The sequence below is a fragment of the Tamandua tetradactyla genome, chromosome 5, assembly GCF_023851605.1.
Source record: "Tamandua tetradactyla isolate mTamTet1 chromosome 5, mTamTet1.pri, whole genome shotgun sequence".
NCBI classification, from domain to species: domain Eukaryota; kingdom Metazoa; phylum Chordata; class Mammalia; order Pilosa; family Myrmecophagidae; genus Tamandua; species Tamandua tetradactyla.
The window spans coordinates 140,022,310-140,034,467 of NC_135331.1; the positions used below are offsets into that span (position 1 = coordinate 140,022,310).

General features: G+C 34.7%; 1 protein-coding gene across 6 annotated transcripts in view; it reads left to right on the forward strand.

The window, feature by feature from the left end:
• DOP1A (DOP1 leucine zipper like protein A) overlaps nt 1-11,950 on the forward strand; it is a 186,579-nt gene extending 174,629 nt beyond the window's left edge. For 4 of the 6 annotated variants that reach the window (XM_077162334.1, XM_077162336.1, XM_077162335.1 and 1 more), the window contains 6 exons: nt 308-460; nt 1,496-1,632; nt 2,526-2,581; nt 3,759-3,923; nt 7,185-7,314; nt 11,356-11,950. In XM_077162334.1, the coding sequence (XP_077018449.1) occupies nt 308-460; nt 1,496-1,632; nt 2,526-2,581; nt 3,759-3,923; nt 7,185-7,314; nt 11,356-11,661 (947 nt within the window). In that variant the 3' untranslated portion in view covers nt 11,662-11,950. Of the gene's footprint in view, nt 1-307; nt 461-1,495; nt 1,633-2,525; nt 2,582-3,758; nt 3,924-7,184; nt 7,315-11,355 lie in introns of those variants that run through there. The other 2 variants (XM_077162338.1, XM_077162339.1) reach the window with 1 other exon arrangement.
• Nucleotides 11,951-12,158: the final 208 nt, after the last annotated feature.

Sequence of the window (12,158 nt, forward strand, 5' to 3'; positions counted from 1 at the left end):
GTAAAATAATATTAATATTGATTTTACCTTCTGAAATCCAGTAATAAATTTTCCTGTCTTTATCACAATTCCAACCTCTTTGTCTTCTGTCTTATAAATACTGAAACAGTTTGCCAGCCCTTCTGTCTCAGAGAGGAGACCCAAGTTCTCTGCTCCAAGCTCCTCTCACTCTTGAATGTCATAAGGCATCTTTATCCACATTTTTTTTCTTTATCCATTTTTAATAAGTAATATTAGAATAATTCCATTTCACATTACCAGAGGAATATCTGTATTATAGTCTCTCTTATTTGCCTTCTTTTTTCAGCTCGAGTGGCTGTGGCTCAAAGCAGTTCACTTAATCTCTTTGCTAACCGTGATGTGGAACTAGAACAGAGAGCCATGCTTCTCAAAAGATTAGCATTTGCTATTTTCAGTAGTGAAATTGATCAATACCAGAAGTATCTTCCAGATATACAAGGTAAATAGTGGAAATGTATTCCTTCTGTCTTCCAAACTATGTTTGGGTTTTTTGGTTCCTTAGAAAATACTTTCCCTAAATTGTAAGTTGGAGTGAAATATACCAAATGCGGGTAGTTCAATGGGGAATGTCCTAGAATTAGAAATTTGCTCCCCTGAAACAACAGGAATTATCATTATCAGTGTCCAAATTACATCAAACACTGAGTTTATAGAACCTTGCCTGTTTTACTGTTTGGTTCAGATTTCCTTAGGAATGCATGTTTGAGGATGAAGGGTAAATCTGTTTTGTTGCAAGGAGATGTTAGTGGTTTCTTACTGAGGATAAAGGAGTTATGTACTCTTATGGAGAGGGCCAAAATAGGAAGAGCCAGAAAATTTTGAGTAGAAGCAACATTTCGAAGTCTAGTTTAGGGTATGGGAGAGGAGCTATGTAAAGTTATCATCGAATGGGTTTGGTAACCCTCTGTATCCAGGATACCACTGTACTCATGACCCCATGCCACCAAATAGTTTCACCATGGGAAGGAACTCTACCCAGAGCAGACTTACTCTCAGCCAGTACACCCCTCACTGCCCAAGTCAGCCTCTGCTTCAGTAGCTGTTACAGGAACAGAGCTATACAACATGTGCAATGTGTGGTTTTCTTTTTTTTAAGTTTACTAGATCAGTGCTACTCAAAATGTGGTCCATGGATGAGTACTAGTCTGTATTCCCATCCATGATAAGTACAGAAATTGGGAGTAAGCATTTTAAACTTTTATAACAATTTGACAAAATCTGTTAACGCTAATGATAAGAAAAGAGCATTTGTATTTTGTATGTGTTTCTTTAATTTCCTTTTTTCTAGTAATTTATTTTTATTTTTTTCTGAAAGTATCAATCTGCAACAGATTAGAAATTTAAAAACATATATTTGTTATTCTTTCACCACAGTACTTTGAGAAGTATTGGACTGGTTGATAGAGAAAAGTTTTCTAGAATGATTAAAATTATTTAGTGTTGAAAATACTGAATTTTACTCCATTTCTTTCAGAGAGATTGGTTGAGAGTCTTCGTTTGCCCCAGGTTCCAACTCTTCACTCTCAAGTGTTCCTGTTTTTCAGAGTGCTACTTTTAAGAATATCTCCACAACATCTTACCTCACTCTGGCCTACCATGATTACAGAACTTGTGAGTTAATTTTAATTCAGTCAGGTTGTAAATCTAATGTATTCAGTTTTTGTGTGCTTACTGGAAACAAACTTATCCTGGAGAAGAATTGAACTCTAGTTAATTAAATTACTGACTGTTTTTACAGTTGATAAACGTTAGTTAACCAAGTCAAATTCCATCTCCATAACCTTCCAGTTAGGCAGCCTACATGTCCAGTTCCTTGTGAATCATTACTTCACCTGACGTGGTTTCCTTCATTGTCTTCTATGCCATATTTTTAACTTTTGTCATGGCTGCCGAGACTGGTTCCCACCTATAGCCCCTCTAGAGTGATAGAGATGGTTTGGCTCAATTTAGTTGGATTGGCATAAACCATAATTCACTCTTGAGGTGCAGCACTTGCCTGAGTTAAGCTTGCTTCAAGGAAATTTTTACAAAGATTTTGTAAACTCCCAAACAATAAAACCTTCTTAAGTCCCACCTATACCATTCTGTCCCCTTCCCAAGCCATACCCATTTACCCTCATCTGAATGATTTGTGAGGGGAAAGGAGATCGATGAGTAAAGAAAAATGAAATGACTCTAAATCTCTGCAAACTCAGCATTTATAATTTTCCCACAAAGAAATGTGCTTTAACATTTTTTTATTTTTTATAACTGTGTCTCAGTTCCATAATCATCAAAAACAAAAGCCTGACTTCATCTCACTGGACTTCTGCCAAATGATTATTAGCAAGGCTCTTTGCTGCTAAATTTGCAATTTTACTTTCAGAAACTAAATATAATTTAAATGGTCATGAAGATATATCTTAAAATTTATTTATTAATGAAAGTACAGCGTGAAGACAACTTGAAAGAAAGATTAAATACCCTGTTTTAATAAACATTTAAAATGTATTCTATGGCTTCAGGTACAGGTATTTTTACTGATGGAGCAGGAACTCACTGCTGATGAAGATATTTCACGGTAATATGTAATTTATTTCAGTTTATTCTTGTCCGTTTTTTTTTGTTTGTTTGTTTTGTTTTGTTTACATGGGCAGGCACCGGGAATCGAACCCGGGTCCTCAGGCATGGCAGGCAAGCACTCTTACCTGCTGAGCCACCATGGCCCGCCCTTGTCCATTTTTAATATCCTACAATCATCCAGAATATTACTCAACTGGGAAAATTTAGATGCTGTTTCATCTGAATGCCTTGTACATTTAGTCCCTAATTGAATCGATCATTTTTAATACAATATAGTTTCATTTATTCCTTAAGCATTTTAGACTGGACTAAACTATTGACATTTGTGATCTTTGGCCTCTAGGCAATTTTAATTTAAAAGTGGTACAATAGTATTATTTCAGTCCCATTAGCCGTGTTGGTTTTGGTAAGTCAGATCTGGTCCCTGAAACATTGCAACATACAGCAAAATCTATTATGGCAGGTGGCCTATAACAAGGTATTCGTTTGTTCAGATCTTTGAGAATGATCCCAATTTAATGTACTTTAATTTTATTCTTTTTTAGTAGAGGCAGTTTATGAATGTATGACTAAATATGCTTTATTTTCATTTAAGCAGGGATTTTATACAGAAATCCATAAATTAAGAAATTCACAAGCAGGAAATTTTATACAAATAAATTTACAAATTGAAAAATTCCTTTAAGACCAAGTATCTTGAATATATTTTATTCTCTCTCAGTGCTAGGTTTACAAATAAAGTCTCCTATACTAATACATGTGTTTATTATTATTAAAAGCTTTCCCCCCTTCTTTGCAGAGTGGGGTTTTTTTTTGATCTGCAGTCTGTTTTTTGTTTTGCATGAGCAGGCACCAAAAATCCATCCTGACTCTCTCGCATGGCAGGCCAGAATTCTGCCACTGAGCCACTGTGGCCTGCCCTGCAGTCTGTATTTTAATACTTCTTTAATGTGATATGTTATTCCTTACTACATTTCTACATTCTTATAATTTAGAAAAAAGTAAAGTTTTTATTTGAGAATAGGAAAAATAACGTTTATAACCTTCCTTAGCGATTACTGGTTTTCTGCTTATATCAAAATTATTATGAATACTATTAGCTTGCACTTTGAGATTTTTCCAGGAATTACTGTGAGTAAAAAGGTACAGCTGCTCATAACGTCTCCTGCTTACAGGACGTCAGGCCCATCTGTGGCTGGTCTGGAGACAACCTATACAGGAGGTAATGGCTTTTCTACTTCATATAACAGCCAGCGGTGGTTAAATCTCTATCTTGCTGCTTGCAAATTTTTGGATTTGGCTTTGGCATTGCCCTCTGAAAATCTTCCTCAGTTTCAAATGTAAGTAAATGCAAGGATATTAAATGAATTTTTTTTTAAATCATTTGCTTTGGTCACTGACATCTAAGACATTTAAAAGTTCTTTGTGTAGAGTGAATATTCAGTTTTTATTATTAGAGTATAATCCTTTTGATGGAGGGTAAGTTGCACAGTTATTGGATGTAAATAGCTGATATGGATATATTAAAATTAGTAAGCTACTTAGTCAACAAATTGAGTACCTGTGTATGTGACGCAGTGGGAACAGAATTCAGGTCCAGAAGGACAGTTAACACATGATGGACATTATGATAGCTGATATACAGGCTACTGTGAGGCCAGATGGCAGAGGTTCTTTTCTAACTTTGAGGATCAAATTGGTCCCAAGGGAAGGCTTAAACTGAGTCCGTGAAGAGTGAGGTCTGGGGGCATCACACGTGTGAAGACTGAGAGGCAGGAGAGGACCTGGATTGTCAGAAGCATTGAAAGGTCAGTCTTGCCGAATCAGGCTGTTAATAGAAGAGACTGCAAAAGGACTAAATCATGTAAAACCTTATAAACTATATTAAAGAATTTGAACTATCCTAAGCATAGTGGGAAACCTTTGGAAACCTTTGGAGCCTTTTGAGGAAGGAAGTGATATTATCAGAGTTGCACTTTAGAAAGTTTACTTTGGCTGGGTGGAGAAAGGAGTAGAAATGGGCACGACTAGAATGAAGGAAGCTGTTTTATTTTCAGATTATAGTAGATTGGACTAGGGTGATGATGATAGAGAGGAATAGGGTGAAAATTGAGAAAATTAAATTCTTATAATGCCTTATTCCTAAAAACTAAAAATATTTTTGGTTTCTAAGTTTTTTAAATAAGTGAACTAGGGGGTGCAAGGGTAGTTCAGTGGTAGAATTCTGATCTGCCATGTGGGAGATCCAGGTTTGATTCCCAGTCCGTGATAAATTTAAGAATTTATCAACAAGATCAAAAATGTGTTTATACAGTACATGATAGTATATTATTATTCTGGAATGGAATATTTATAGGATAATGAGTAAGATATCAGCATACTTTTTCTATATTTAAACATGCTTATGTCTCCAAAAATTGTTGCACAATCCTACTTTTCATTAAATTTAGTGGTAAGAACTAGAAATTACTTTAGAGGAGTTCCAGTTCCTTTAATTTTTTTTTTCCATTTGAAAGCATATTCATCTACCTCTTGAATTCCATTGGTCTGATAGCTGTTAAAATAATGCTTCTCCTAGACAAGCTTAGAAAATGCTAAGCAGAATTGCAGGAATGTGGCCAAAATCAACCAGAACGCTTATATTACAAAGGTGATAGGAATGATATTCTTCAGTGCTGTAGGAAGAACATTATGTGGCACACTCATGGTATTGTTTTAATCTTCATGATGAGATTCAAAATGAGTTTATGTCAAGATATTGTTAATGCAAAGGAGGAAAATATGCTGTATTTCAGTTTTTTATCCTAACTTCACAAAGAGCTCTTACTCACTTTGCTTGAGCTAAAAAGAATTTGAATTTTGATTACAGATCGCATTCTTTCACCACTAATCATGTATTTTGGTTCAAAAGCATTTAAAATTATGAGAGGAAGAATCTACCTCACATTGTAAACAAAATTTATGACAGATACAAAATGGAGTAAACGTTTAATCTATGTTGATAATTGCTGGTTTGATGATGGATATCATAAGAGTTTATTATGCTCTTCTTTCTACTTTTGTATTTGAAATTTTCAGTCTAAAAATGTCTTTTTAGGGCAGTGTGACGGTGGCCCAGTGACAGAATTTTTGCCCTCCATGCCAGGGACCCGGGTTCGATTTCCAGTGCCTGCCCATGCAAAAAAAAAAAGTCTTTTTGAAAAATACATAAAATAGAAGAAAACAAAGAGAATTTAGAAAGTCCAAAATATTTTATGAATTTACCTAAAAATTAAAAATGTCTGCATAGTTGAAAAATTAAAATGGCAGCAACAAATTGGGAACATACTTGTAGTATACCCAGCAGACAAAAATGTAACATGATTAATATATAAAAAGTAATAACTCAGTAGAAAAATGGGTAAATGAGATAAAGTTGATAAACAATAGAAAAAGAAGGATTTCTAAACTTAAGGGAAAAGGCTTAGCTTATATTATCAGCGAAAGTCCCATTGAAACTATAATCATCAGTAGGGTAAAAATTTAAAAGTTGATTCCCTTATGCCCTTAACAACACAGATATTCTTATTCTTGTTGTAAGTGTACATTGATATTGCCAGATTATCCCTCAGAGAGGTTATATCCACCAAAAGTTTAAGCCAACAATTCTGCTACATTCAGAGACTGATTTTACAGCTTATACTTGTAGCTGTGTACAAAAATAAACATAATATGAGGGTCTCCATTGTGGTAGTAGAGATTGTGCAATCTAGGAGGCTGGTTGGTTAAAGTACTTTCTAATACTGGACTACCATGCAGCTGTTAGAATAGGGAAACTTCATGTGAGATGGAATGACTTCCAAGATTTGAATTAAATCAAAAGAAACAGCAGTCATATTGTAGTTTTATTTTAAGGGGAGGGGAATGTGTAGAAACTTGAATATGTTTTTGTATACATAAATTCTCTGGATGGAGACATAAGAAACGGGTGACTCTGGATCCTGGAATGGGAAAGAGACTATCTTTCTGTGGTGTACATTTTTTTATAGTGTTTGAATTTTTTCAATGTTCAGATATTAATATTACTTATTAGGGAAAAAATAAAAACAAAAGGCAGAAAAATGAGGTATGAAAGAAGCCCAGTTTACACTTTTATTAAATTCTTTCAGCTTTTTTCCTCCAACTTTGTGGTCAGTTAACATTTAACTGAGTATACATTGAATTCTGTTATAGTATCAAGAAATAATGAACTAAATAAAAGCAATTTCCTTTTATGAACTTTTTGTGTATTAACTAGTAAAAAAGGAAGCTTTGTTGAATATTTTGTTCTCATGAAATAAAAGCTAGTGCCCATATTACGGAGCATGTGGTGATAAGCGCTTTCCACACTCATTTATTCATTACAGCCCCATGAAGTAGTTAGTATCCTTACTTATTAAAGAAGAAGAAAAGACTCAGAGCGGCTAAGAAATATGCCCAAGATTTTAACAGGGCTACAAGTGGCAGAGCTAGCATTTGAATCCATGTGAGTGGGGGAGGGCCGTGATCCTTCTACAACTATACAGTCTTGTCCTAAATGGCACATCTGTCTTATCATGTTGATGTCATTCTTCTATACAAAGGTACCGATGGGCCTTCATTCCAGAAGTCTCAGATGATTCAGGTTTGGAAGTTAGAAGGCAAGGCATACATCAGCGGGAATTTAAGCCTTATGTGGTACGACTAGCAAAACTTCTTCGGAAAAGGGCAAAGGTACTGCACTCTATTATTATTCATTTTTATGTAACTATATGTTGCATTGGTGAAGCCCTTACTAAATACTTCACTGATAATTGAGGACATTATCAAGTTCAGCCATTTTGAAAACAAATCTCTTGTTTTGAGAATAAATGACCATGAACCTAATATTCCTAGCTATTAAAAAACATTGTGTAAAATGTTAAAAACAAAAAGAATTTGTGTATATTTTAAAGGAATACTAGGTTATCATCATACTGATTTAAAAAAACAACAAACAACTATTACTAGGAAGCAATTCCCATGCATCCCTTGCTAATTGTATACTTATTTAAGCAATTCCAATTGTTATATCCTATTGTTTAATGGTCTTGTCAGTGATCACTTCTGACCTGACCTATAAATTATGTACTTTTTTCCCTTTAAAAAAAGAATATTATTTTTTGACAGAAGACAATACACTTTTCAGACAGCTGATACATTGATTTTTTTAAATAGTTTGCTTCATGAAATTTTAGGGTCCACATTTGCCTCCTGTCATAATTTCCTAACCGGAATAATAAAGGAGATAATTATAGCAAGCCTTCTGTTTGTCCATGAGGCAAAATGTACATGCTAAAAATTCAGCTTGTGAATCAGTGATTTTCATTTTGATTATGACCTACAGTAAGAAATGCATTTCATATCCTGATCCAGTAGTTAGATAACTCAGTCCAAAGTTTTTCACAAAACTGCACTTGCCCTTAATTATGTTATATAGCATATACTTTGTTGTTTAATTTTTTTTAATTTTTTACTGTTAATCATGACTGATTTTAAGACCCTCTCTTCCCTACACCTAGAGTTTTAAAAACACTGTCTCTGCTAGAATAGTGACTCAAAAGTATAAAGCATCTGGAGAAACTTCTTAAGCGAAAAAAAATGGGAATTTACTTAAAACATATACCATAAATAAAAGTGTAGAAGGTAAAATATCTTTTTATCACGTCTGTCAGTATGTGTCCAGCTGATTGTAGTTCTCCCCTGAGAAAGGAACAGCAGTAAAATCGGCATGCTCATCAGTGGGCCCGTTTTATAAATCTTTTGTTATTTCTCATGTATTCAAAAATTTTCAAAAATAAGTTATACAATTTGGGAATGATCTAGCTTATTTTGTGAGTCCTAGTTTGCAGCATGTGCTTTGAGTGCTCAGAAATTTTCTAGTCTTCTGGAGTTCCATATTCAAGCAGCAGCTTTAAACCACATTCCACCAACTATGGAAATGGAGGGTGTACTTGAAGGACATAAGAAACTTTATTGAAAATTCCAGTTGTTTCTTTAGATGCTGAATTAAAGGACAGAGATGAGGATATTAACTTTGGTCCAGAGTTTAGAATAGGACTTTCATTTTATCAGTCACAGTGTTTGGAAAAAAATAATCATGACAACAAATTCAGAAGCAATGTGATTGTATATGATCCCAAGCACATATACTTTATCTCCTGCATCTCATTGGTAATGAATTTTTATGACACCTCTCTCATCTGACTGATAAGTATAACAGTCTTTTGCCTAAAATGTATCCCAAAGAAAAAGAAAACTGATTGGGTTGTAAAGCATTTTCCCATCCAAATTAATTTAAACAAGGTCTTCATGGCCAAAGATATTTTTTACTGGAACAAAGGCTGTGAGTTCTCTTTACTTCCATAGGACAAGGAGAAATACTTTAAGACAGTGATTTTGGAGGGATTGGAGATGGCCAAGCATCATGTGAGGGTGGCTTTTTGATGCTTGTGATGTGGCAGCAGAAGCTGCTACATCTGGACTAGATATTGAGGCATAACCTAGGCCTGGATTTCAAGAAGTGTAGGAGAGATTAAAGAGGAAGGAAGTCTTTCTTCAAGTGTAGATTATTGAAAAAGTCAAAAGAAAAATAGTTTGTGTGACAGCATGTTTGAAGTTAAAATTTATTGTTGAGATGAAGTGTAGTTCTGATAAAGAACAGCTAAAACACAGAAACAGCCCATTCCCTTAGATCAAGAATTTAGTAGAAGTTCCTCTTTGAAAGGTGCATAATGACAGGAATTTTTTTTTTTAAGTTACAACATATTTCACTCACATTTTGAAACTAGCTATGTAGATGGTTCAAGCATAATGTCATTTTCATTCAGGAGAAATTCATCTTCATATACCCATCAATTACCATTTAGTTGCAATGTGATTTAAGGGATTAGAAGTGGTGTGGTTGACCAATGGTGTTATCCATACTCAAGTAATGGTAGTCAATAGCGTAAAACCCAGCCGTAGAATTCTCAAAGCCAGTGTTGTAGATGTTTTTGCAGTTGAAAAAAGCAAGGCGATCTCGTTGGCCCCTGGAGTCTTCCATTTTTAAGTACTTTGCTTTCTCAGTATTCTTCTTTAAAATAAGCCAAGGACACATAGAAAATAAGTTGGATTTTGCTTCTGCTTCCTCTACTAGGAAACTAGTGATACTAAGTTTCTCAGGAATATCTGATTGCAGTAGGCAAGATCCCCCATTTTACAAATAGGACAGATTATAATTCTAATTCTCATGTAACAATTTTCTTTTATCTATCCAGTTCATTTTTTAAATTTAGTGTTGTACCTATGATTCCGCCTAAATTGAAAAATCTTCAGTTCTTTCATAATCTTTCACTAGACAGATTGATATTTACATCTGTGTTTGTATAACTTAGCTGGCATCTTAATGCACAAATTATTTTGTGTTTGTATTTCACTGACAAATAGTTTTCACATACAACCTCTTCACTTGACTTCTCCACTACAGAGAGATTAGATTTCCCCATTTTATATGTAAAAAGCCTTTGCACCTTGCCCACGGACACCACAGAGTAAATAAATGTCAGTACTTGGACTCCGGGTCCAGCTCACACCTCCCTACACAGAAGCAGATAGCAGTGTCTCTGCTGAGTGATCATTTCCTTTCCCTGTGCTGCATTGCCAATAGTATTTGCTCACTTTGGACCCTGCTCTGCTATCTTATATAGCAATTTTAGAACCTTTGGGTAAAAAGGGAATTAATTGATTTACTAATGGTGAAGGGACTCGGTCTCTTTGTGGCCTCCTTCTGTAGTCTTTTTTTGGCATATTCCTTGGTTACATTAGTGGGAGTCCAGAAATTGTAGAGCTTTTTGAGTATTTGCAAAGCACAACACAGACTTTTTACATTTCGTTCTCCCTGTTGTTGTTATCCAAAACCATTTTTGCTAAATAAGCTTATCTTCATGTTCTAGTTGGAAAATATTACTACCATGTCAGCCCTCTGTATAAAATTGACACTGGAATCTGTTTTAATGAAGACCTTATAACATAGTTGGAAACTGTGTATTACCTGGGCTTATCTGGAAGATAAAAGTGACCCTGGAAATGCCTTTTCTAAGATCAATTGTCTTACAAAAAATTTGTATTAACCCATTAAATTTGCATTGCCCTAACTCTTTAGCCTTAACCATGACTGAGAAATACCATACGGAGGTGGTTAAAAAGCAGAAGCTCTGGTTTCAAACTACTGGTTTGGTTCCTGGCTTTGCCATTTATAGCTGTCACAACTCATGAAGATGATGTCAGCAATTGTGCTTTAATTTCACTATCTGTAAAGTGGGCCCAATGATTTCACTGCTGTAATAATTTAATTAGCTAATTAGGTATATACATATTATGATTACTCATGATTTATTTTAATGCAGAAAATTTCTCACAAGCGTAATTATAAAAGTGAAATAAATAGGGGGAAGACAAAACAAAATGTAATGTGCTAATTCATGCTTGATTTTGATCAGTTCCATTTTTTTTTATTTTGGTATTACTAGTCTTGACGTAACTAGAAATTAAGACTTAATAGATGATTACAATTAATGAATCGTTTAAAAAAATTGACACTGAAAGACATCAGTTAGAGGCAAGGCTTTTAAATCAAGTTTAGGATGGAGACTTAATGCCATCATCCATTTTCAGGTCTTAAATCTGTTGATGTTTATGTCCTTTAAATTTTTTCAGTATACTTATCTATTAATAACTCCCTTTTTGTCTCTGCAGAAAAACCCAGAGGAAGACAACTCGGGCAGAACAATGGGTTGGGAGCCGGGGCACTTGCTGCTAACTGTTTGCACTGTGCGAAGTATTGAACAGCTCCTGCCATTTTTCAATGTACTCAGCCAAGTTTTCAACAGCAAAGTCACAAGCCGATGTATAGGACACTCAGGGAGCCCCATCCTCTACTCAAATGCCTTCCCTAATAAGGACATGAAACTAGAGAACCACAAACCATTTTCAAGCAAAACCAGGCAAAAAATAGAGGAGATGGTGGAGAAGGATTTTCTGGAAGGGGTGATAAAGACTTGATCATAAACAGTTCCATTTAGTTTAAATGTAAACCTAATTATTTAAAACAAATACCACTGAGTTGTACAGTTTTTGGGTTTTTTTTTTTTTGTAACGTAACAAACACATTTCAGGTTGTATTTAATTTAAATATTTGTAAATAAGAGCAGATGTCTGAATGTGGCCTGAATCAAGTTTAGAGTTGGCTCACACCGATTATGAAGCCCAAGAGACCTACATATACATATTCCGTTGTTTTGTTGTCCTGAGTTGTCTTAAACCTGCAAAATACACAGTGCACATTTTTTTCTATTGGTTTCATGCTCTGCTTAATTTAGACTGATTTTTCTTTCCATTATCAATCATATTCTATTTCCAGAATTGTATCACTTCTCTGTCAGAGGCTTTGTATATTCTCAATTAGTTTTTCTTCCACATAACTTCACTAAGAACAGTAAAAAAATAACAAATCTGGCCCCATGCATCCTTGTAAGTATACTATGATCATCTCTGACCTC